The sequence below is a fragment of the Gordionus sp. m RMFG-2023 genome, chromosome 2 (assembly GCF_954871325.1).
Source record: "Gordionus sp. m RMFG-2023 chromosome 2, tfGorSpeb1-WG-v2, whole genome shotgun sequence".
Classification (NCBI taxonomy): domain Eukaryota; kingdom Metazoa; phylum Nematomorpha; class Gordioida; order Chordodea; family Parachordodidae; genus Gordionus; species Gordionus sp. m RMFG-2023.
The window spans coordinates 4,620,350-4,648,048 of record NC_088776.1 but is presented as its reverse complement, the minus strand read 5'-3'; the positions used below and the strand labels follow the sequence as shown (position 1 = coordinate 4,648,048).

Here is a 27,699-nt window from a genome sequence, read left to right as displayed (position 1 = left end):
ATTTTATGTATAAATAGAAAAATAGGGAATGACTAAAATACGCGTCCCCAAAAACTACGCGTCCCTACGCGTCCCTACGCGTCCCCGGTCAAAACGATTTATTTTTATTAATATTAATAGGAAATCTTATTAAGCTTTATAAGATGAGTTAGAAAATGTTTTTTTTAATTTAAAAAAAATACGGTAACTATATAAAATTTACAAAAATTTATTTTTTTAAAAAATAAACTACGCGTCCTTACGCGTCCCCGGTCAAAATACAGTTTTTTTTAAAAAATCAAAACGGATTCATATTTAGCTTATTAAAAGAATACAGAATATGTAAATATTATATTTTAAACTATTTTATAACTTAGTGATTTTTTCAAAAAACACTTTTTTTTTCAAAAACACTACGCGTCCCCGGTCAAAAAACCGTTTTTTTAAAAAAATAAAAGCAGATTCATGTTTAGCTTTTTAAGGAGATTCAGAAAATGGTATTAATAAAAAAAATTTAAAAAGAAATTTTTTCCAAAAAAATTTTTTTTTGGCTAAACTACGCGTCCCTACGCGTCCCCGGTCAAAATACACTTTTTTTAAAAAAATCAAAACGGATTCATATTTAGCTCATTAAAAGAATACAGAATATGTAAATATTATATATTAAACTATTTTATAACTTAGTGATTTTTTCAAAAAACACTTTTTTTTTCAAAAACACTACGCGTCCCCGGTCAAAAAACCGTTTTTTTAAAAAAATAAAAGCAGATTCATGTTTAGCTTTTTAAGGAGATTCAGAAAATAGTATTAATAAAAAAAAATTTAAAAAGAAATTTTTTCCAAAAAATTTTTTTTTGGCTAAACTACGCGTCCCTACGCGTCCCCGGTCAAAATACAGTTTTTTTAAAAAAATCAAAACGGATTCATATTTAGCTCATTAAAAGAATACAGAATATGTAAATATTATATATTAAACTATTTTATAACTTAGTGATTTTTTCAAAAAACACTTTTTTTTTCAAAAACACTACGCGTCCCCGGTCAAAAAACCGTTTTTTTTTAAAAATAAAAGCAGATTCATGTTTAGCTTTTTAAGGAGATTCAGAAAATGGTATTAATAAAAAAAAATTTAAAAAGAAATTTTTCCCAAAAAAATTTTTTTTTGGCTAAACTACGCGTCCCTACGCGTCCCCGGTCAAAATACACTTTTTTTAAAAAAATCAAAACGGATTCATATTTAGCTCATTAAAAGAATACAGAATATGTAAATATTTTATTTTAAACTATTTTATAACTTAGTGATTTTTTCAAAAAACACTTTTTTTTCAAAAACACTACGCGTCCCCGGTCAAAAAACCGTTTTTTTTAAAAAATAAAAGCAGATTCATGTTTAGCTTTTTAAGGAGATTCAGAAAATGGTATTAATAAAAAATTTTAAAAAGAAATTTTTTTCCAAAAAAAATTTTTTTTGGCTAAACTACGCGTCCCTACGCGTCCCCGGTCAAAATACAGTTTTTTTAAAAAAATCAAAACGGTTTCATATTTAGCTCATTAAAAGAATACAGAATATGTAAATATTATATATTAAACTATTTTATAACTTAGTGATTTTTTCAAAAAACACTTTTTTTTCAAAAACACTACGCGTCCCCGGTCAAAAAACCGTTTTTTTTTAAAAAATAAAAGCAGATTCATGTTTAGCTTTTTAAGGAGATTCAGAAAATGGTATTAATAAAAAAAAATTTAAAAAGAAATTTTTTCCAAAAAAATTTTTTTTTGGCTAAACTACGCGTCCCTACGCGTCCCCGGTCAAAATACAGTTTTTTTAAAAAAATCAAAACGGATTCATATTTAGCTCATTAAAAGAATACAGAATATGTAAATATTATATATTAAACTATTTTATAACTTAGTGATTTTTTCAAAAAACACTTTTTTTTTTCAAAAACACTACGCGTCCCCGGTCAAAAAAAATTAATAATTTTCATATTTTTATGGCTAAAACCATAAAATATTATAACTATAAAATATATTAATATAGTATAAATAATGTAATATTGTTTAGCTATTATTAGAGAAAGTTTGTACAGTTAGAACAATGCATCCAATTATTTTTTTGTAATAACAATATAAATAGTTATTTTTAAGTTTAAATATTACCAATTATTTAAAGTCCTATAATTTGAAATTTTTGACTATAATTATTGAAGGCAAAAAGGCATATAAAAATAAATATATTATATTATTATATAAACTATAAATAGATATCGAAGATGAAAACAACATCATATTATAGTTTGGTCAATGATTGAAATTGGAAAACTAAATCGTGATACGTCGGAAACAACATTCTATAAAGACTACCGTGATTGAAACACCCACATTATTTTACAACAAACGAATATTTACATTTTTTTACCTATTACGATTGTATATAATAATATGTAATATAAATGGTATTTTATTATTGACAAATTATGATTGAAATATTATCTAGATATAATAAATACACATTGAACTTTTCCAAATTATAGAAGAGTGTTTAAAATTAACTATAAAATTTAATTTAGATATAAATGATTATATATTTTAATAAAAATTAAAATTTTGTCATGTAAAAATTTTTTGAAAATTTCATCAAAATTTTATTTCTTAATAAACATGAATCTGCTTTTATTTTTAAAAAAAAACGGTTTTTTGACCGGGGACGCGTAGTGTTTTTGAAAAAAAAAGTGTTTTTGAAAAAAAAGTGTTTTTTGAAAAAATCACTAAGTTATAAAATAGTTTAAAATAAAATATTTACATATTCTGTATTCTTTTAATGAGCTAAATATGAATCCGTTTTGATTTTTTTAAAAAAAGTGTATTTTGACCGGGGACGCGTAGGGACGCGTAGTTTAGCCAAAAAAATTTTTTTGGGAAAAATTTCTTTTTAAATTTTTTTTTATTAATACCATTTTCTGAATCTCCTTAAAAAGCTAAACATGAATCTGCTTTTATTTTTAAAAAAAAACGGTTTTTTGACCGGGGACGCGTAGTGTTTTTGAAAAAAAAGTGTTTTTTGAAAAAATCACTAAGTTATAAAATAGTTTAATATATAATATTTACATATTCTGTATTCTTTTAATGAGCTAAATATGAATCCGTTTTGATTTTTTTAAAAAAACTGTATTTTGACCGGGGACGCGTAGGGACGCGTAGTTTAGCCAAAAAAAAATTTTTTTGGAAAAAATTTCTTTTTAAATTTTTTTTTATTAATACCATTTTCTGAATCTCCTTAAAAAGCTAAACATGAATCTGCTTTTATTTTTTTAAAAAAACGGTTTTTTGACCGGGGACGCGTAGTGTTTTTGAAAAAAAAGTGTTTTTTGAAAAAATCACTAAGTTATAAAATAGTTTAATATATAATATTTACATATTCTGTATTCTTTTAATGAGCTAAATATGAATCCGTTTTGATTTTTTTAAAAAAAGTGTATTTTGACCGGGGACGCGTAGGGACGCGTAGTTTAGCCAAAAAAAATTTTTTTGGAAAAAATTTCTTTTTAAATTTTTTTTTTATTAATACCATTTTCTGAATCTCCTTAAAAAGCTAAACATGAATCTGCTTTTATTTTTTAAAAAAACGGTTTTTTGACCGGGGACGCGTAGTGTTTTTGAAAAAAAAAGTGTTTTTTGAAAAAATCACTAAGTTATAAAATAGTTTAAAATATAATATTTACATATTCTGTATTCTTTTAATAAGCTAAATATGAATCCGTTTTGATTTTTTAAAAAAAACTGTATTTTGACCGGGGACGCGTAGGGACGCGTAAGGACGCGTAGTTTATTTTTTAAAAAAATAAATTTTTGTAAATTTTATATAGTTACCGTATTTTTTTTAAATTAAAAAAAACATTTTCTAACTCATCTTATAAAGCTTAATAAGATTTCCTATTAATATTAATAAAAATAAATCGTTTTGACCGGGGACGCGTAGGGACGCGTAGTTTTTGGGGACGCGTATTTTAGTCATTCCCGAAAAATACACAAAAATTCATGAGAAAAATATATCTGAGATTCATAGATGATGGAATACATTTCCTTGGAAATAATTTTTTTTTAATTGTTATCCCAACATATCTTAAAATTAAATATATAAAAATAAACTTATCAAACACTTTTTAATATCATTGTGATTGGCATAAATATTTAGAATTTTTAAAAAATATTGGACCAGGCGATTAAAAAAAACCGATCTGATATTTTTATTTTATATATTTCATAAAATGTTTCAAAAAATGAAATTTAATATGATTTTTTGTTATATTATTTGCAACAAGAAAATGATTAAAAAATATCTAATTAGTCATATTCAGTTAAAGTTACTAAACACTTAGATTTAGCCAATATTATAAAAAAGGTCAATTCTCTTTTAAAAAATTGGCTAAATAGAGCTATTTAACATTACATTATACCATAAACATTACAAATATTTTAAATAAAATTATTAACTTTTGGAGAATAAAAAATAATAAACACACTTAATCATTTGTATAAGATAGTTTACTTTTAAAAAAATCAATATTAATATCAGATTGGTATTATAGCAGTTTTTTTTAGTAATATAAGAAATTTGTGGATTGGTGCATCCCTACTTAATGTTTTAAAAAGATTTTTATTACGTATGAATATTTAAAAGATCAAACCTATTGCTTGGGCATCATATTGGTCTCCTAAAAGAATTTCTGGAGCTGAATATGCTAATGAGCCACATGATGTTTCAAGTTTTTCCCCAGGCTTAAATTTGTTGCTGAAGCCAAAATCCGTTAACTTTACTGTATCATAATTTTCAAAGAATATAACATTTTCAGGTTTTAAATCTCTATGAACAACATGCAATTTGTGGCAATATAAAATGGCATTAAGTAATTGGCGAAAATATGTTTTGGCTTTATTTTCTTCTATACCTTTATCATATTTTAGAATGTAATCAAAAAGATCACCTCCTTCTCCTAATTCTAATATAAGATATAATTTGTTTGGAGTGTCAATAACTTCATATAATTTAACCACATTTGGGTGTCTAATCAATTTCATACAATTCACTTCCTGGAATAATTGAATTTTACTTACAATATCAAGTTTAGATTTATCAATGATTTTAATTGCAACTTTTTGTCCAGTAAAAACATGACTAGCTAATTTTACAACAGCGTAATTTCCTTTTCCAATGGTTTTCTCAATTTTATATGATCCAGCAATTTTTTCATCATTTCTATTATTTACTGTATGTGGAATATTGGTATGAATTATATTATTAGCTAGAATATTTGGAATGGATGAATTATTGATTCTTGGAATCAGGCTATTTGCTTTAAGTGAATCCATTTTATGTGCAATTATTATCCATCCTTTATAGCGTAGTAAAAAATTTTAAGGTGTTAAAATGCGTATTGCGTATAAAGAAGCAGCATCGAAAGAGTAATCACGAAAATGAAACATATGATGTAATGTTGTTAAAAAGCCCGATTAAGATTTTAGCCAAAATCTTATATGTAAGCCAAGAGATTTGGCAAATAGATGTCCAATCCCTTCTCCATATTAAAAATTTTTAGGCTTACATAATATAATACTTATTTTAGTTATATTATTATGAAAGCTGTTTTAAATCGATGAATATAATGATAGGTTTGTAATTAGAAACTTAATTTTATAACCTTTAAATTTATCATTTTTTTTTATTAAACTAGGAACATAATATTACGTTCATACCATGAACTAAAGCCAAAGATCTTTTTTTAACAAATCCAATATACAACAATTTTAGAAATAAATTTCCAAAAATATTCAAATGTTCTGTGTATTGACTTTCGATATAAATAATTGAAGTTTATAATTGAAAGTTTCGTTTCCGCTAAATAAAATAAAAAGGGTACGAAAATTATTAGATGGAAAATCTATATCATTTGTGATTCTCCATTTTTGGGCCTTCAAATAGTAATGCGTACGATGCAATTGTGTTATTATAATCGGTTTCTCTAAATTTACACACATAGTCAGTATTATTTTATTATTGATACATTTGATATTATTTATCAAAAGGCCACACTAGCTTTGGGACGTCTGACTAGAGGGCTCTATGTATAGCATCCAAGTGAAGGAGCATTGATGACAATATCAGATGGCATTTGAAAATATTATATATTTTTTTTGTGTATATATATAAAATTATTTACTATATTCTATATAATTTCGATATACATTTCGTTTATTATATATTTATGAATGATTAATGAAAACAATGTTTAAACATTAATTTTCTTATATAAATAAAAAGGCTCCTAATTATTTTGAAGCGAGTAATGAATATTTTTAGCAGTTATATTAACCGCAGTCATTTTAATTTGATTATTTTCACGCATTCTAAATTTAACAGTCAATTTCCAGCGTTAATTTAAAATTTATATAAACTAGAATCCATTTTAAAAAATTCCAGATATCTTTCCGGAACCTGCTTTAAAAAAAGTGCAAATAAATTTCATATATCTTGTTTAAAATGTTGTGAGTTTAAAAATGAGTGTTTTACATCGGTCAAACTCTGCTAGTGGCTATTTACTTACATGAATCTGCTGGGTAGTGAATAAACAATTTGGGGGTTTGTAATTGAATTCTTGATCTATAAAATAACTCTTTTATATTCACAATATGTTGAAAGTTGGTAGTAGAGCTAAAATAATAAATTTTTTAAGAGGGACAGGTATAGGTTTTTGAGGGGGGTTTGCATTCAGTGAAAATCCTGTCATATAAACGCTGGATGTTTTATTCGGAGGTGTGTAAATTTTTTAACAAAAATAAATTCTTGCAGAGAGGCTTGGCTCAAAAGAATAAAAGACAAATAGGAAATAATCAGTTCAATTGGATTTAACTCACATGCACATATATTTGAAGAGAAATGAAATATAATCTAATACCTAAAGCTAAAATCTTCTTTTCGGCTGGGTGGGTGGCCTTACCTTAAAGCACTTAACCTTTTTTTTAATATAGGATCTTTAAATTAAGATTATATTATTTAAAGTAAATGTTTAATAATTCATCAGGTAATAGCAGTTTTATTAATGTAAGAGGAAAGATCATTTATTTCTGGCTCTATTTTTATTTAAAAAATAAGGTTTAATTGTAATTTTCGCTGAATGTCTTGCGGTAAAAAAATTAATTGAGCGATTAACTAGATTTAGATTGCTTTAATAAATAAATGTCACCCCAAAATTAGCATTTTAATGAGTTTTATACATTACAAAATGATGTATAATGAATAATATTATTTCACTAATTAATTTTAATGTCTTAAAGACAATAAAAACAAATTAAAATTTCACTTTTATGATCATATATAAAAAAAATTTTTTTATTATAAACATTCGTAATTAAATTCTTGCCTAAATAAATCATATCATTTGAAGGAAAAAAAACGATAAAATAAATGACAGTTGATTAGAAATATTAATTACGAAATTAAATAAGCGATGCGGGTATATATATATATATAATTTTTTATTAAAGGTATATAATTCATGATTTCAATTTTTTTTAAAATATAGAAAGTATATAATATGCAATAAAAAGTAGGTAAACAAAATATTGCCAATAAAAAAACAATTAATTATATTAATAATTAATTAATATAAAACAGTTGGGCTGGGGCTTCTTGGTCCATTTTAATGAAATGCGTGATTATAATTAAACTTGACTAATTATGTACGATGTATACTTTCTAACTCCACTAATTAAAAAAAAATTTATTTAACATCATTGTCGTTTAAAATAAAAAAATGCAAGTTTTAAAAGTTGTATGATATTGAAAAAATTATAATCTTAGGCTTAGATATCCAGAATATAAATGTAGTAATAATTATGATTCAATGAACAAAAAAAAATGATGGCTGAACGATGACAAGGATAAAGTTACGCTAAGTTTTTTTAAAATTACACCCCCCCCCCCCCCACCTCCGTCACATACACAAAAAATATGTGAGCTATTCATATATTCATATCTAAATCCACTATCGCGACTGGGTTTTGCAATGATAGGTGTTGTGGTTGTCGTAACGATTGAAATTATTTTGGAAGAAAGTATTTTTGTCGCCGTTGCAGCCGTACAAATGTTTGGGGCTTAAAGAAGCCCTTTGATGACCGTTGAAAGCAGTATTTTCCGTAGCCTTTAGTCTGCTGCAGTACTCCACTTCTTCCGGAGCGTAAAGCAAATATTTATTAGGTGTTTGACTCTAGTTAAATTTTGTTACAAAATTATTATTATTATTTAAAAAGGTTCTTTTAAGGATGTTAAATATATACTTAGTATTTAAGAATGTAAATAAAATATTTTAAAATAAACTGTTATCCATGGGTGCGTTAAAACGTCTAAGGCAGAAAACCTTTGATTAGGATCAACTTGCAACATGTTCATAATTAAATCCTTAATAAACAAGTTTGTATAAAAAAAAATATGTAGTACAATTAAAATGTACATTTAAAAACTATGAAGAATAAAAGCATATATTTTTACAAAACAATATATAAAAACATGATTGACGGTCTTAATGAAAATAATAAAAGGTCGTAATTTATAAATCTGCAACGCTTAAAAAACAATAAATGAAATGAATGTATTTTTCCCCTAGAATGATTAGAATGGATGACAAACGAGTTTAAAGGTTACAAAAAACGATGGCTGGATTTAAGAGAAAATTTAGGTAATGTACCGATTGCTAACCTACGCACGCATCGATTATGGACGGGCAATGTCGGCAGATGCGGAATAAGCTAAGAAATTATAGTGGGATACGATCAGACACTATTTAACAGCTGATCTATTTTAAATCTTATAATGAAATCAATTTTTCTTTATTAACATTTATAATTCTCTATTATAATTCTTAATTTTAAAGATAAAATTAATATTAATAAAGAAAAATTGATATCTCATTAAAAGATTCTGAAAAATTCGATCAGATGCTAAACCGTGCCTTCTCGAATCCCAACATGATTGATTAAGGGCTAAATAAAGCTGGTGGAAATTTTTTTAGAACTAATTTGAACGTATGTGACGCATTCGATAGAAGAATTTCAAAATAATGGTGTGACAAAAAAAAGAACCAAATTTTTGCGAAAATGGAGGAAAAAAGTCTCATAGCAGGTGATGCTTTTCGTCTAAATATTTATATGAATCGAATCAGACCTAGAAACTTGGCGGAACCCGGATCAGACCAAAACTAAATAACCGGGCTTTTTTTTAGCCGATCCTCCTAAGAAATCTAAGGCGGGAATTTTAACACTTAGTTGAAAAAAATGAGCTTTATAATGGACTATTTAGCATTTCATTTACTGCTCAAAGTTTTTAAAAACGGAGCCCAAATAATTTAACATGTTTTTTTTTATTTGGAAAAAAAAATATAAGGGTTAGGCTATAAAATGACTGACATTTTTTTAAAAAATGGGGCAGGTTGAGCTAAACTTGTAAATCCGGGGCTAGGCTTATAAAAAAAAATATCGCAACTCTGCGTAGGCGCACGATAATAAACTTAAAATTGAGGCAACAAATTTACTATAATATTAGTACAATACCTTAGCACATTCGGAGATATTGGTCCAAAAGGGCTTAGGAAACTCCACATCGGCGGCCAATATAAGATCAAACAATTCGTCTTGATTGTCCTTAGCGCTTCGTGATGAATGGGTTACAAAATTTGAAGTAAAAAAAAGTTAGAGAATGATTACATAAATCGCTTAATGGTACACACAAATTGAGCGTTTACGTTTAGCCGAAATTTTTTAATTAAAAAAAACGAGCGTCCCTTGTTTAAATTGAAATTGCCTTTTTATCAATATCGTCGATTCAAAATTTTAAATAATATTTTTTTAAAAAAAAAAGGTTTGAAAATTATATTATCGTCTGCCTTCCTATTTCTTTAATTTCTAAAATCATTCCTTTTTTAGGATACAAGTAAGTTATTTATATTACATTTTACTATACAAAATTACAAAGCGAAGAATAGAAAAAGTAACGAAAAAGTAAACCTATTTGCGTTTTTTAAAATGGTTGCTAACGCCAAACGGTAAATTTTACCAATTTGCACGAGGCCATTTGAAATGCATTATTTGCGCTTGCAACGCGGCGTTTGAAACACTCAATTTGTGCGCACTATGATATGTCTAAACCATTCGTTTTGTTTTCTAAAATTTTTACCTCCTGGTTAACTTTAATCTATTTTTTTATGAAATGTACCTAAATAGTTTGTTGGATAGATGTATCAGAAATAGATTAAAGCTAACCAGAGGTAAGAGTTTTTTTTCATAAAAAATGGCGTTTGGAAAAAAAAGGAAAAGATTTAAAACAAACTTATCGAAAGGAGGAAATCCGCACAATAATATATACATAATTACGCCTGTCGCCCATATGTCAATCTTGATACCGTAACTAATATAAAATTTATATGAAATAAAAAAAGGTTATATTACAAATTTGGGAAAGGACGGGAAAACGGTAAAATTTGATTTTTAAACCATATGTTGACCAAGGTTGTTTAAAACTTTACTTTTGGTAAGCAATGTATAAAGATGCACTCCTAAGTTATTAGTTAGACAAGTGTATCTATATCTTATTACATTATTTCACCAAAAAAAATCAGCGTAGGAAGTAGGGGTTACACCAATTATATTAAATATATTAATCAGACCCGTCATATGTTAAAATGTTGTATAGGAGTCATCTGCGGGCGCCATTTTGTAATCTTCGCGTTGACTAAATGACAATAAAATATTATCTTGATATTATTTTTATTTTAGAATTTTCAAAAATGTTTCAAAAAAAATATTTTATTAAACGTTAAAATGTCATTTAGTTTGCAAGTAGACTATAGAATGACGTCTACAGCTGATTACAATGAATAAATGGCCCATCTAGATTAATATACAATTAGTTCAATAATTAATGGTAAAAAAAGTGAACAAGCAATCAATGCCTCTTTTAAAAATTGCATTTTTTCAAAGATCAATACTAAGGATAAATAAGCAGAGCCCTGCACCATGCCTATTTTTTTTTCTAGTCCGGTTAAATCTAAATATTTTTTCCGATTATACCCTTTCGATTGGAACGAGAGAAAATCGATCCGAGTTGATTCAAGTCGGAAAGAACTGATCCCGTTCTGGCTCCAATAAATTTCGTTATTTTGGATGATTAAAATTTTTTTAGTAATTTGTCGCTTAAAGTTTTCTATTTCATTAATCCATGTTATATAGATGACAAACGGGTTGAAAAATTTTTTTTTTAAAAGAAAGAGGATCGCTAAAGGTTAAGGAGCAAACAATTTTAAGACCTCCATTTTATTTTTGAGGATAACTTCTCTGTTCTTTTTAAAAAAAAACGATGCAAATCAAACATTTATATTAGAATAAGCTGCGAACTTATTTATAAAATAGAATTTTGAATAGTTTGTTTATATATATATATAAGAAGAAAGAAAGAAAAGAAAGAAAGTATTATATATATAAAGGAAGAAGAAATTTAATTTAAAAATATTTATGGCAACAATCCAACCCAGTTTCGGCTAAAATTTCGGGGGCAACGTACGCTGGCGTACCGCAAACAGTATATAAGGGTTCGCTGACATGAGAGGCTAAACCGAAATCGGCCAATTTTAAGACTTTGGTCCCGTCGTTATACTCCGAGACCTAAATGTCCAATTTAAGAGTTTATGTTTATTGTACGATAAAATAAAGTTAAAGAGCTAAATTTATGCGTCAAAAATGTTTGAGGTAGAAAGACTCGATAAAATTGTTTAGTCAATTGAACAACGATTTTTTAAAAATAAAATATCTTAATAGGATATATAAGAAGAATCAATGATATTATTCCTCTTCTTCAAAGCTAATGATGAAAAAAAGAGATTTAAATAATAGTAGATAAAACTATTAAATACAATAAGATCTCGGCAAAAAAATAATAATTAGAAACCAATAAATTTTCGGGCTTGATGTCTCTATGAACCACGTTCATCGAATAATGCAAATAGCGCAAGGCGTTCGTCAGATCATATATCATTTGACTAGAACGAAATTCCCCGAATTTCGTTTCCCGGGCTATTAAGTCAAACAAGTCTCCGCCCTTTAAATTGATAGTTTTTTTTTTTCATTATTAATAGTATTATAAATGGGGAACTTGTGGGGGGGGGGGGTGGTTTATTAAAATATTATATTAATATTTTAACTGGTCCTAAAATAAAACGTTTTGCATAATAAAAACCCGAATTAATTTTCCTCCCATAAATCCTTCATATCAGATCTAGCCAATCTCCCAATTCCTCTTCGAAAATCTCTGCGTCTACCGTCTCTTGCGAATCGTTTCCCACTACTTATTCCCCAGCACCTACAACCCCAAACTTGAGGGCGTTGGACTTTCCCGTGTATTATACCCGAAGTGGTTGGTTGGCCACTTCATTCCTTCACCGCAAAATCAATGATAACCCACACCCTGGCTTCTTATACGACCGTTGTCACAGTCCCCTACGCGTCCTCTTTTTCTGGCGCCGCATGTCCAGACATGATTCCCCTTCCTCTATGACCGACTTTGATCGCGAAACAGTTATAAACACCTATTCGATCATTGTTTTCCCGCCTCCACCTCTTTTCATAATACCGAAAACTTCTCAACGGGCCCCCTTATCCAACGGAAATTGGGAGAACTGGCTGGATCTGATGCTACTAATGAATACGGATTTGGAAAAATTATGAGAGGATTGTAGTTGTTATAGAGGTTACAGAAGCAAAATGAATTTTAAATAATTTTTTTCCCGTAAACCTTTGGCGTTATGGTATATAGCCAGTAGTAATATCTATATATATATAATGTATATATATTACTGAATCACCTGCCGTTCTATATATTTTTATCGTTGGTAAAGTGATAACAGATAATATGATTAAAAAAATAGATCTCACAAAAATGGCGATAACCATGACCCATAAAAAAAACGGAGAAGGGGGGATCAGTTGGGAATCTAGCCTATCCTTTGTAAACTGTCATTAAAGGGAGAAGATGAATAAGTTATGAGAAGAAAAATTGGGGAAAAAATATAATAATGCATACCTTAACGAGTTCCATGACCAGATACAACCTAGAATTAGTTTCGTATTCCTCGTACAATTGAACGATATTGGGGTGCGAAATTCTTCTAAGTATAGCAACTTCGTTGGCTATCATCTGTCTCTATAACAAAAAATAATCGAGGTTGCATTTTATAACAATGGTAAAACTACGATTTCAACGTTTTCCCGCCTTTTCCTTTCAAAAAATTTTTTAGGGTTTCTGAAAATCTTATATTTGTAAATAATATTTCCGATCCTTATGAAAGTTTTAATTTTCTGGTAACATTTGAATAATGAATTATATATTTTTTTTGGAAACAGATATCACAGTCAGAGATGAGATTACGATGCTAAAATGGTATAAGCTAATACCGGCGCATATCTGCTATATATATGACACTTTTAAGGAACGAAATTTGAAGATTAGATTCGTATAAAAATAATGGCCAGTCGATTTGATGGATAATATGATTTTTATTTAAAAAATCAGGGGACACAAGATATAACATATCACCACAAACATATCAAAAGCTACTTTTGTTCATATAAGAGTCTATTAACTAAAAAACAATTCATAGTATTTTTTATCATTTTTAATCGGACTTAGGTCGGACCGGACCGTCCCGTCGGACCTAATATTCATATGAGACCTAACTGGACGGGATAGTCGGTCTGACTGGACCACTGCAAACAATACATAAGACATCTGAACCCCAAAAAAAGAAAAGGTTGAAGATCATAGATCCATATTTTGTGTGATAGACAGAACTTAAAATGTATAAATCTATTTTTTCTTCTTACTTTCTTTTTTTCTTTCTTCCTTCCTTCCTTCCTTCCTTCCTTCCTTCCTGCCTTTCTTTCTATATATATATTATTATTATTCAAACCTCGATTTCCGAATTGCATTTGGCTTTATCAATTATCTTGAGAGCGTAGTATTGACCAGTTTTTCTGTCGAATTTGTTATTTTTTTTTAAATTTTGATTTTATAGGGAGGAATGAAAAAAAAAGAAATATTTTGGCGCTAATTAAGTCGTCGTTACAAAATTTTACTCCTTAAATTGCAGTGCGCTATATAACGTGGCAAGTGGCAATTTTCTGAAAAGGAGGGATAGTTCCTTCCCTAAGATTAGATAGAAAATATGATGTACAAAACACTATGCCAATCAAATTTTTTACCTATACGACCCGTATAAAACCGATAATTAGATTAAATTTTTATTTTCCATCTATCCTTGAACCTATGTCACAAAAGAAAAATAAATAGTTTCTACGCAAAAAAAAAATAACAAAACTTTGCATAAAACAGGAAACGTATCCAAATTTTACGTTTCTCGTGGACAAGAAAATATTCGGTTAATGAACCTTTTCCCCAAAAAGTAATCATCTCATTTAAAATATGAACAATGTTTATGGCCAATTGCCTCGATATATATTTTTTAAAAAAAACCCTCTTTTTCCGCAAAAAAACATCATAAAAAACAGTAAAAAAAGAGTTTTCTAAAAATATAGGGTCCGATTTAATTAAAAAAAAGAATGGTAAATATAGGCTCAAATCCGATACTTAATATCGACACATCCCGAAATAATGTAATGAGAGTGAAGAAAATAGATTTCTAATAATAACTTATTTTGGCATTCTTTGACTATTGCGAAATTTCCATCGCCGATTATTTCGAACACAGCGTATTTTTTGGAGATGAACTTGGGATAGGTAGCCGGGGCATCATGAACACCTTATAAAATAAATTATTTTTTTGTTGATTATATTAATAAATCTGAAGTTTAATTTCTGACTCTTTTTTTTGCCGGGAATTTTGTCAACACACACTTTAATAGTGACCGATTTCCAAAGTGGGTCTAAACCCACCCGGTCAAAAAATGCCCTCAAATTCGAGTGGTTGTCCAAAAAAAACGGTATATATTTAGTCCATGTTAGTAATATATCCAACAAACAATTTCAAATATTTTTAACCCCGAAGCGAGGTTTGATCTCATGTAAATCGTCAAAGAAAAATCATAAAAGCGCATCTTAATTAATTTCTTTTTTATAATTATATTTCTTTCTTTCTTTCTTTCTTTCTTTTTTCTTATCTATCTAATCTATTCTATCTCTCTTTTTTTTCTTTCTTTCCTAAATTTCTTAATATTCGTTCAAAAGAAAGGTATACTTTATAAAATATAAATTTGCTTTAAAACCTAAATTTTGTTGCACGACGGGGTCATCGCAAGTATTTCGCAAGCGATCGTTGTTTTGACCTGTGGCGACGATCTTCCCTTTTCTATTGCCGCTATCCGCGCCGATCTTTTTGGACGGCTCCGATTTTTTCTAAAATTTTTTAAAAAAAATTGATGGTTGAGTGTCGTTTAGCAAATTTAAGATTTTTAGAGTTTAATTCTTTTTATTCATTCATTCCTAACCTTTCCGTAACGATTAAAAAATCTTACAGAACGCGATCTCCTCTCAGTTCGGTCGGTACACAAATAATAAATACAGATAATTGGTTAAGAGGGGAAGGGAAGTAGCGATGATTGATTTAAATACATATAATAATAAGAATCTTACAAGTATTTTCATCACTTTATTATTATTAGACGGTTTGGCGCCGAGAGATTTTCGTTGATTGGCGGCTTTGGAAGAGTTATTATTGAGTTTGCTGGAAAGTTCGGGAGTTAAAATTCCTTTTTTTTTAGTAAAAAAAATAAAAGTATTATTTTAATGAGTTTACTTTATCTGAACTAGGCGTCGGCGTGGGGCGTCGCGAAAAACCCGACCTTAAAAAATTTTGTTCTAGGAAATTGTAAAATATTTTTAAACGTAGGGAAAAGGGGGTCAAAATTTTCCAATATTTTTTTTTGAGCTTAGAATTAGGCAAATCTATGCCCATTTTCATTCACATTAACGCCACCTGGGCAGATCGATTTATTTTAAAAATCATGTATGCGTGTACCGTCACTGCTATTAGAAGATGAAGGCGCCGAGGTGCGCGACTCGCGAGATTCGCTCCCATTTCCGGTTACCGCGTAAATGGGAGAATTGAGATTCTCCTTGTTATTATTGATAGCGATTTTGAATTCGGCTTTTATTTTTCGGGGAGTATTTGTAAAAATGAAACAATAAAAATGTTTATATGCGAGAAAGAATCTTTTATTTTAAAAAAAAATATACTTGAGATTAGTGTTTTGTTCAATGACACGATTTAGCCAAATTTTAAAATTGAGATTTTAGCTAGTGTTGTTAATTTTAACTAACTTTGACAATCTCTATTGTGGTTTAGTGTCAAGCTTTTAGCCTAAAAAATTGAATTAAACCTCTTAAGTTGAGTCTCAACTTGAAGATTTATTCGAATATTTTTTTTGGATAAATACATAAGGCTACGTTCTTTTATAGTTGACTACATGTTAGGTAATTAAACAACACTAAATTTTAGCCGAAATAAAATTACGTAAGCCTCGAGATGGCGCTAATAGATGTCCCAAGAACTTTCTGCCATCTTACGAGCAAAATCTCCAGGTTTGCGAAATGTCATGTTATTGGCTAAAATCTTCAACACTAACTTGAAAATAACCAAAAAATAAAAAAATATTACAGCAAAAATCTGCTCTAAAGAATTACTCCCTAATTTTAGAAATTTTTTTTAGTTTGTCCCAGAGCAACATTCGAGTTTAATGTGATTGACACTTAATATAGAAAATAAACCTGCCTGTCTAAATTCGAGCAAAATTATGTTTGAGAGTATACCTAAAACTATTCGATTTGATTTCAAATAGATTATTTTTAAATATCAAGCACGTTTTCCTAGTGGAACATTTTTTTAAAAATTTTTCGGGGGTTTTTTAGACTAATCCAATATGAATAATGCAATTATTCGATTCGTATTTTAGTTAGGGTTTAGTGCTACACCCAAATAGCGCTCATGTTGGACAGGTCTGATCTTTAATCTTTATTTTATTGTATTTCAACTTAAGTAAATTTACAAACTATTTTGAACATTCCAATAGCTTTCGTCGGTGATAAAAATTTTATAAAATCGATATATACAAAAGAATTATTTCTTTATATGAAAAGAAAATTTTTTTTAAAAAAATTTATGCGGTGTTCAAAAACCATTTTTTTCTTTAAAAAAAATCGAAAAATTTTGAAAAATTCGCAAATTTTTAAATTTATAAAAATTTTCCAGATTTAATGTTTTGGACATGTTTTTTAATTTTATATTTAAAATAGCTTATTTATTTATTTTTCATAAAATTTTCGAAAGTTTTGTAAATTTAATTTTTTTTTGATATTTTTTAGACACAGCTTTAAATACATTTTTTTAATTTAGGCGGGGTTCAAAACCTTCGCAAATTTTAAAACTTTAATGAAATCGTATGTTAAAATTTTGAAATTTATAAAATTTTCGGGAATTATGCTTTGGACATGTTTTTTATTTTTATATTTAAAATAGCTTATTTATTTATTTTTCATTAAATTTTCGAAAGTTTTGTGAATTTTTTTTTTTGATGTTTTGGGACACAGCTTTAAATACTCTGTTATTTTTTTTCGTTTAATTATTTATATGGCTTCGAAACAGTATTGAGAGCTTTTTGAATATTATGAGTGTATTCGTTATTCGAACAATATGAATAACGAATAATTAGAGACATAATAGCTATTCGTTATTCGATATAAGAAATTGTTCGGTTCGAAGTTTACCAATACGAATAACTTATTGGAGTCACGATACATTGTTTTACAAGATTTCTGGCTGGCTTATACCTAGATTTTAGCCCTAAAACAATCAACTCAACCCCGGTATTTTTCTCGCGCGTGTAGATTAGGCAATTACCCTAATTATTTAAACATACATGCCCAACAGTAATATCATACCCTGTTAGCCCAAATAAATATATTATTTCCTTAAAGAGTCAATATATAATCTGACCTGTTTGTTCGATGTCGAAATCATCGCGGGAATATTTTTCGGGTCCGCAAGCCACGAAAATATCGTCATCCTTATATAAATCCGCCAACGATTTTACCTAATTTTTTTTTAAATGGCAAAATATGAATAAGTAACAAAAAGATTTTTGAAATCAAATACACGATAATAGGAATGGATTGAAGAGCTCCGGAAAAACACTAGAAAAAACAGGTCTGGTTCCTTCAATAATGGAATTTAATCTGATTCTTTTCTGTTTTCTCTAGCAAAAAGGGATGATTGATTATTGTTTTTGTTTTTTAAAAAAAAAATGATAGGCCGTGTCCTATAAGACTTATTTTTTGTTCTTGTTTCTTTTCAAAATTAACAGCCGGGACTTCATTCTTTTTGTGTTGTGAATTTATAGATTTTGACATTAGGTTTACGATATCTTCCAAAATACGCTTTTATAGTAGTGTTGTTAAAAACGGCTAACTCATTATCATAGCCAGAAAAATACTTGCCTAAGCCTCGAGATCTCGCTAATACATGTCCAAACCTTTTATTCCTTTCTACAAAACAAAATCTTCGGGCTTCTGTAATATTATTCTGGATGAAATATTGAGTCAGCTGTTTTTAAAAAATCGGCTCGAACCGAACCGTTTAACAACACTATTTTTATAGGTGTAAATTATTCAATGACATATATAATACCTAGACTGACGATTCATTCATTAAAATGCATTTTTAAGCGTCGCTAAAAGAAAATCAGCTGAGCCCCCCATTTTGGTAACACATATAGTAATTATTATCATGTTAAAAACTACTATTAAATTGATAACTTGCTTCCTTATTATCTCGATGATCCGGTAATTCTTTATGCATCAGATATAGGAATAAATTAGGCTCGGGTTTAAATTTTTAATAATGATTAGTGTAACCAAGATGGCGTCTCCAGCTGATTTGCATTGATGTACACTTTTAATGAATGAATCGTCAGTCTAGGTAATATATATGTCATTAAAATTATTCCTATTTGTTCTAAATGTAAAGAAGAAGAAGAAAAAAAAATTTATTCATGATAAATATTTTGAATTTCTTTAGAAAAAAGAGGAAGAAAACAAAAGTCCGATTTGATTTTTTCGAAACGTGCCCGAATCAAGATTTTAGCCATAAAAAAATAAAATGTACGCGAGGTGATTTTTGCTTGTAAGATGGCCGAAATGAACTTCTGTTCGCCAAATCTCGAGAGTTTTAAATAAATATTATATAGGCTAAAATTTTAATCGGTCATGGACTCTAACTCTGGTTTTTTTTTAACAGCCGCTAGCTATAAAGACGTCTAATATTTAGTCAACGAACAGGCGTAGCGCGTAAAAAATAAAAACTTCGTAAACAAAATTTAATCATAATATGAAATATCGTAAGTATTAGTATTGACAATATTTCATCCAGAAAATTATTACGCAAGCCTGAAGATTTTGCTCATAGAAGGAACAAAGGTCTAGACATATATTATCAAATCTCGAGGCTTAGGTAATATTATTCTGGCTACAATATTGAGTCAGCCGTTTTAAAAAATCGGCTCAAAACGAGCCGTTTAACAACACTAGTAAGTATAATATTTATTTTGAATCGATTTTCAAAAAACAACCAAAATTGCACTTTAAGTATATTTTTTCTTCATAAATTATGCTATTCGAAATACCTTACTTTTATTATGGTGTAATATAATATAATCGGATATAAGGAGTTTTAAAAAATCAGCAAAAATTTTTGAATAATAGATTTTTAAATAAAATTTTACCCAAAAATGGGGAATTTTATTTTTTTCAAAAAAGAACTAAATTTGAATTTTAAAATTTCAATGATTCGCGTGAAAATTTATGTTCGCGACCAATCACGCCCGGCTAAAAAAAATATCAGCTGGAAAAATCAAACAATGGGAGCGTTTTTACTATTCATTCATTTATTGCTCATATTTTTATTTTCCATTATTAAAAAAAAATAATAAATGTGCAAAGTATAGCCGACTATTATTCGAGATAACAAAATTTTAACAATTCCAAGGAGGGACAAAAAAAAATCTGGGGTTGAGTCAAAAAAATTTCGGACCGGTTTTGAAAAGAAATTATTTTTTTTTAATTCCGGAAAGGAGTCTATAATTTTGACCTCTGCGGATCTCCGGCAATAATTATTCTGAATAACCGTTTATTCGTATTCGAAAACAAAACGAATAATTTACTATTCGGTTCAAATTATCCGAAACTCGTTTTTGAATAAGGTCTCCCCCTTCTTTATAAATTAATAAAAAACATGTTTTTTATGTTTGTGTTATTTTTGTCAGTTTATAGTAGGTAATTCGTCATAATAAACCTTTTTTTTTTTTTAAATTAAGGAAATGAAATGATTATAAACAAATGTAGAGCATCCTATTATTGTTTTATTGGATATTGTGAAAGAAGAAGAGAAATATCAAAGGTAATTAAAAACATATCAAAAAAAAATAAAATTTTCTTTTCTATGGTTCTCTTTAATTAAATTGATTCTCCAAGATTGTCGCCACATTTTTGTTTTGAGCGCGGGTTACTTTTAAATTTAAAAAATTTCATCATGTTCGGAATACCTACTAGAGCTCTGCAAAAGTAGGCCCGGCCCGAATAAAAAAATTAGATTTTATATATAGAAACTAGACGCCCATACAACATACACCTCCTATTTTGAGTGATTGTAAAAATTAATTTCTATATTTAAATAAATTCGGGCCGGCCCGGTACTCACCCTACGAATTTCAGACAGTTTTTTAATTAGTTTTTCGATAGATTTTTTCACGATAAATTATTAAAATGACTCAAAAAAAAAGTGAAAGGTAAAAATTATCGGTAATTCATAAGATAAGGTATTCTAAGCAACAACATTGCCTGAAAAAAAAACGCATTGATGGCTAACATATAATAATACGAACAAATATCTCTCTTATTTATTTACCTTGTAGTCCTAGCTCGTTTTGAGTCGATTTTTAAAAACGGCTAACTCAATATTTTAGCCCAGAAAAATATTGCCTAATAGTGAGCACAAATTGAACGTTTCAACGCAGCGTTTTAAAACGCATAATCAATATTTTAAAATACAAAACGCAAACGTACTCAATTTAAACGAATGCAATTAAAATGCATTATTTGCGTTTTGAAACGCAGCGTTGAAATGTTCAATGCCTCGAGATTTCGATAATATATGCCTAGACCTTTGTTCTTTCTATGAGGAAATCTTCTGGCTTGCGTAATATTTTTATGGATCAAATATTGAGTTCGCCGTTTTCAAAAAATCGGGTAACACTTATCCCTAACCTTATAAGTTAAAAAAAATTATTCAAAGTAAAATTAATGAATTTTTTTATATATACATATATTCCTCGGAGATTTTATTTTTTTTTTCATCATTAATAAACATTATAATAAATAGTTTTTAATTTTTTTTTAAAAATCATATTTTATAATTTTTACGAGAAACTTTCAATCTTTTATATACCCAAAAATCTTCTTAAAAATGAGAAACGCAGAAATCAAGATTGCTTTTTTTTTATGCGAGGAGAACGGAAATAGAAAATTTAATTCTCTTATGGGGAAAAGGAAATCAAATTCAAAACTAAAAACATTATTTAATATATATATATTATAAAAATTTGAATATTTTTCAAAATCGTTGAACTCTTCTCTGGTTTTATTCTAATTTTATTATTATATTTTTAAAACGTTTTAAATAAAATGGTTTAAAAATATAAATTTTATTATTATGAGAAAAATAATGGCAGAGCATTTAAAAATAAAATAAAAATTCGAATTGGAGGAAATAAGAAGAAAAAAAATGGAAATACAGTTGTATTGCTCTCGTAGAATGTTGACAAACCGGAAGTGGCAACAGTTCAAACCTCCGTTTAAAATTCGGTGGGACAAAACGGAGACCAACTAGTGGGGAGCGGGGTTAGGCACGTAGACTGAAAGACTAACCTTGGTAACACTAGTATATCTTGCGATCAATTACTATAGGAACATTTTTTCCGGCAAGCGTTATTTTTTTTCAGATTTAAATCATTTTTTTGAGCGCGTTTTTTTTATATCTTTTAAGTATTACATCTGATTTTAAGGAAATATGTTTCAGCATGTTTAGAAAAACCTATCGAATTATCCCTAGAAAGTGTAGAAAAAACGAATATAAAATCAAATTAAGCTGAAAAGTTCACGGAAAAATTGTCTCGGATTCATGGGGTAGGTATTCCAAACATGACGGAATACATTGTTAGTTAAAATCAAATTCTTAAATTTAAAAAAAAAAAGGCACTCAAAAAATTGATTCAAATTTTTTTTTTAAAATAAATAAGACATTGGCCGGAAAAATGCATTGCCGCTCTCATAAAATGGTTCAAAGTTGATCGCTTTATAAATTGTAGTCTCATAGGATCCCAGAGAGTGAGGATTATCATGGGAGTGGATTGAATTCATAGAATATGAAATCGAAGGTTTTTTCAAATGCATATGTAAAAGTAATAGGATGATTAGGCTTTCGTAACATATTATTTTAACCCTATAACTTCGAAACCCTTCATTTTTCTTTATCACAAATGGGTAAATTCCATGTCACATGACCCCTGTATAAATCCCTTCAGACCCCCTAAGTTAAGGCGAAGCCCCCTTTCCCTGGTGACCTATAAAATTTGAAATGTTTTTTTATATTATGGGGAAATAGATACTGACTATGGTATGTATGATAGATTTTTAAAACTGGTAATTCGTTATTTTATCCAGAAAAATATTACGCAAAACCCGAAAACCTTGCTCAGAGATGGCACAAGGATTTGGACATCCTGTTAGTGAAATCACGAGGCTTAGGCAATTTTTTGGCCAAAATATTGAGTTAGCAGTTTTTAAAAATAGGCTCGCGTCGAGCCGTTTAACAACACTAGCTGACTCTAAAGAAAAACCCTAGCCCGGTGGTAGAGGGCCTCCTGGTCACCCTTAGGACTCAGAATATGTAATCAACCTTAGGATTTTGCTCATAGGTGGCCAGACCACAAAAGTTTGAACATCTATCAAAGAAATCTCGAGGCCTTAGACTAGTGTTGTTAAATCACCCAACACTTTAGTCAACTATGAAACAGCGCAGCTTATGTATTTATCAAAAAATATTCGAATAAATCTTCAAGTCGAGACCCAACTTTAGAGGCTTAATTCAAATTTTTTAGGCTAAACGCTGGACTAAACGTTAAATAATTTATAGACAATATTTTTATTCCGATAAAATATCGAGTTAGCCCTTTTGAAAAATCGGCTCAAAACGAGCCGTTTAACAACACACTACATTTAACAATCGATTTCAAAAGCGTTTTCTAGTTATAATTGTGTTTGCCTTTTAATTTTTTTTTATATAAGAAAAGAAATTATAAGAATATCAAATTGCACAAAAAATAAAATTCGCGTGAAATCTATATCAAGTAAATGAGACCATAATCTTCTTTTTAAATAAAAAAAAAACATTTTAAAAATATATATTTGACAAAGCTCGAAATAGGGCCTGGGATAATAATCAAAAAATCGATTTTGGTAAATCACATTAAATATTTATTCAATTTTAATTTTTGTTATATCTTTATCACATTAAATATCTATTTAATTTATTTTTTGTTATCTTTTTATAAAAATGGAAAAAGGGGATGAATTAATACCCATAAAGATTAATAAATTATTATTTTATAATTAATAAGAAGGTGTTTGTTTTAAACATGAGAGATAATTGAATCAAACAAGCAATTAATCTATGTTAGAAAGCGATTTAAATAAATTGTGCGAAGAGTTAAGTGTTGTTAAAAGGGGGCTCAATTTTTTAAATAGGCTAATAACCGTAATATTTTAACCGAAAAATATTAACGCAAACCCTGGAAGATTTCGCTCAATAGATAACAGAAAGGTTAGGACCATCTATTAACGAAATCTAGAGTCCTGCTAAAAGGTCCGATTCGGGTCGTTAGAAAACGGACAGATTTAAGATTATAACCGAAATAACATTATGCAATGCCTAAAGATCTTTGCTTATAGCTGGCAGAAATACAGAAATACTTGGAGATCTATTTGCCAAATTTCGATGCTTAACATAATATTATTCTAGCTAAAATCTAAATCGAAGCCGTTTTGAAAAAATTGACCCAGATCGGGCTTTTTAACACATAACTATGCGTGATATTATTTTGCATTAAATCTTAATTTAAAATTGACTAAATAGAGTCGTCTAACGACACTAGCGGAGTGGGTACCGAATCGGCAAAGATGCCATTAGCTAAAGATCACGTGGTAATTTGATATTTTAAAAAATATATTATATAATATATATCTTAAATACGATAAACTAAACCCAAAGTTATAATAAAATTAATTTTTTTTTCTTCTTCTGATTCTTATAATTTATTATCAACTTTTTTATACAAATTATTTTCCGCGAGATGGCATATTTTAAGATTTTTTTGTTTATAATAGTGAATCGCTTTAGAATATAAGTCTTGGTTATATGGGGTAAAAGATTCCGTTATCAGTTTTAATGATATCTCCGCTTATTTTGGATGGGTTTATTTTATTATAGACAATGGATTAGTATAGATGCTAGATTAAATAAGTGACCCGGGGTATAACGGGTAAAATTTTATAAAAAATGGGGCAAGATAGGGCTTTTTTAAAAAATGCAAGAAAAGAACACCTAACAGGGCCAAAAATCGCTGTGAGATTATTACAAAATAAATAATATCAATTTTTTAAAAACCCGATTGGGAAATCATATCATATGATCGGATCATTTTTTCATTGACATATTTTTTTCCCCTGCTACTTGTAATATTTTCAATTTTCGATACTTATAGTGTTGACCAAATTTGATGAAAAACCATTTTTCATATTTTTTTTAAAAATTTATTTAAAAAATAAAATTATTTGACTTGCAAAAAAAAATTGTTTAAAAAATAACATATTTATATAGATTGATGTCATTATCAATATTTATTTATATGTTACTTCGTTTCCGTTACTAAAGGCGTATAGTTTCCTTAGGGGTCCAGTGTCCAAACGTACTATAGAGTTGATGTCGTCCATCACTTGCTCGATAGAACGGGCTGTTTTATGGTTAAGCAAAAATTTAAAGCGTTTCCGGGGCGTGACCCTCCCATTCCTGATAATAGTTACAAGCTTGGGTTTATAGCCAAAATTTTGACCACCGATTAACGTTGGTCTGTAAGCGATTTTGCAGCCAGCCATGTTTGGCAACTTACAATCGGACGGTGTGAGCAAAGGGGAACGCGAGGGTGAGCTCGGAGGTTTTTTGCCGACACTCGCCGACGGGTTTATGTCGTTGAGACGTCTGTGAAGGAAGGGAGAGCGAGATTGATGGTTCTGGGAGATTCTTCTATCGTTTTTGAGACCATTTAGGGTGACGTAGTTGGTGGGGTGTTCGATTTTTAGATGGTCGTCATTTGAACAATTTCCATTTAGAAAGTTGTGGTTGGGAGGCGTTTTATCGCGCATGTTCGAGCGTTTGACGTCTACCGGAATACTGGAAAGACTGTCACTTTTACCAATAAAGGTAGGAGGGTGGTAAGAAATGTGAAGAGTATCTTCCATCGCTTGATTGGCGATATTACCGTTAGACGCGTAAGTGCCGCTTATCAATTTCGAGGATAACTCGTTCAATTTATTAGTCCCCGATTCTATAACTGGTTTCGCATCTACTAAACGATCGTTACAACGCGATAGATTTCGGATTAAAGAGGAGCGCTTGGATGTTACGGATGTGACGATAGGAGGAGTTTGGCATGAGGAACCCAAAGATTGGAAGGAAGAGGCGATGGAAGAACTAGAAGACGAAAGTTTAAGAATGGCAGCGTTATTTTTCGGTAAAATCCGATCAGAACTTTCGTTTTTATATAAATCCTCACCTCCAATCTCCTCCCCATTCTCTTTCTTGCCAGTAGAGAGAATCGATAATTTATCGGTCGCGACGGTCCCGGTATTCTTGAACTGTTTTGATAGGTTTATAACGAGGTCAGAAGAGGTTAGGTTAAAATTAGAGGCGACGGCGGAGTGAGAGGAGAATTGGTAGGGGGAATCGTGCTTCGCGAAGTTCCAGTGGCGGGGAGCGCTATTTTTGGTGTAATCAAGCGGTTCGAAGCGATCGAAAGAGGAACAAACGCAATCGTCTCCGTCCGTCAGATCGGATATCTCGAGAACCTTCCAAAATTTGAAAGGCGGCTTGATAACCAAGTCGCTTTTAATACCCTTCGGCTCTTGGACAGGCAGTAGATCGGTCATGGGTTGTTTTTGGGCGACATTTTTCGTCTTACGATCTCTATCTTTTAGGTTCGTGAGCAGGGACGGGCAATTTCTTTCGTAATGATCATTTATTATGCCGCTTTTCCGGCGAATCTTATCATCCTTCGCGTTGGCGGATAGTAAAGGTGAGATGCTTCTCTCCGTAGCGTCATCTTTGTTTACGATATCCCTATTTTCCCGTACCTTCAAGATGTTGCCATCACCATTACTTATATTGGCGATGATATTATCGTTATCGATATCTGATACTTTGCAGTGTTTCGGCAAAACGAATATGTAACGAACCCCGTAAGGTAAATTGACTCTGTCGGCCAGCGAACGATTCAGGTCGTTAATGAGGGCTCCGAGATCGCGATACCTGTCTTTGGAAATGGCGTAAACGACGCCGCAATGAAACCTATCTCCGTCCCGATAAAATCTGACCTTGCGGGCTTTGTTAACCGATAGAAGCAAAGCCAAGTGATGAATTTGGATTTGAGGTTTGTTTTGGTTGGCGGGAATATGTTTATTACCATTTTTGCTAATCAAATGATTGACGGGTTTAAAGTCAGAATCCACGGAATTCGGGGGATGGTTAATTTTATCGTTACTGTTTCTTCCATCGGGATTATCCAAAGTATTGTTAGTGGCGGCGTAAAATGTATCCACGCGACTTATAAGCGGGGATTCGAGAAGATTAAGATCCATTTTAAACTCCTGCGTAATGAAAGAATCAAGATGGGATTGAATCGCCTCATGCTGGTTGTTATCTGATTCGTGGGAGTTCATACAACCATTGTCGTAGATTGGATTTATATCCCTATTCAATATATGAGTGCCCATGTTAAAAGTGCCGCAATTTCAACATAACAAATTAACGAGGAGAATATGCGATCAAAAGTTTACGAAGGCGGTTAGAGAAAAATCACGTGATGAGGGGAAAAGGTTGTTCCACTTTATTTTTAACAATCATTTATTAACACTTTTTTTTTACCAATTTATTAGATAATATATTTTGCCGCATCTAATTATCTAATTATCTAAATCTAAAAAAAAATATAATAAAATTTATATTTTATATCTAAGTGTTTGTTTAATTCTATAATAGTAAACAATAATATAGATAAATTCAGATACCATTATTACCCAATGACACATAATAATACCTAGACTGACAATACGTTCATTAAAGAATGAAAACAGCTGGGGACGCCATTTTGATTACCCGTATCATTATTTAAAAATTTTAAACGAGATTTATTCCTATGTCTGACGCAAACTTTATTAAAGAATTGCTTGCCTGATATAAGGAAGCAAATATTTAATAGTAGTTTTTAACATGGGGATAATTACTA

At 29.5% G+C, this 27,699-nt stretch overlaps 1 protein-coding gene across 1 annotated transcript in view; it reads right to left on the bottom strand.

Annotated features, from left to right (window-relative positions):
* LOC135923996 (uncharacterized) overlaps window positions 1–27,386 on the bottom strand; it is a 47,026-nt gene extending 19,640 nt beyond the window's left edge. The window contains exons 1-16 of the mRNA XM_065459040.1: window positions 25,055–27,386; window positions 18,027–18,123; window positions 16,053–16,181; window positions 15,668–15,783; window positions 15,301–15,430; window positions 14,729–14,837; window positions 13,989–14,052; window positions 13,103–13,222; window positions 11,972–12,121; window positions 11,555–11,688; window positions 10,358–10,435; window positions 9,583–9,679; window positions 8,354–8,434; window positions 8,023–8,243; window positions 5,734–5,828; window positions 4,668–5,372 (exon numbers count right to left, since the gene is read on the bottom strand). Coding sequence (XP_065315112.1) covers window positions 4,668–5,372; window positions 5,734–5,828; window positions 8,023–8,243; window positions 8,354–8,434; window positions 9,583–9,679; window positions 10,358–10,435; window positions 11,555–11,688; window positions 11,972–12,121; window positions 13,103–13,222; window positions 13,989–14,052; window positions 14,729–14,837; window positions 15,301–15,430; window positions 15,668–15,783; window positions 16,053–16,181; window positions 18,027–18,123; window positions 25,055–27,187 — 4,459 coding nt within the window. The 5' untranslated portion in view covers window positions 27,188–27,386. The remainder of the gene's footprint in view (window positions 1–4,667; window positions 5,373–5,733; window positions 5,829–8,022; window positions 8,244–8,353; window positions 8,435–9,582; window positions 9,680–10,357; window positions 10,436–11,554; window positions 11,689–11,971; window positions 12,122–13,102; window positions 13,223–13,988; window positions 14,053–14,728; window positions 14,838–15,300; window positions 15,431–15,667; window positions 15,784–16,052; window positions 16,182–18,026; window positions 18,124–25,054) is intronic.
* Window positions 27,387–27,699: the final 313 nt, after the last annotated feature.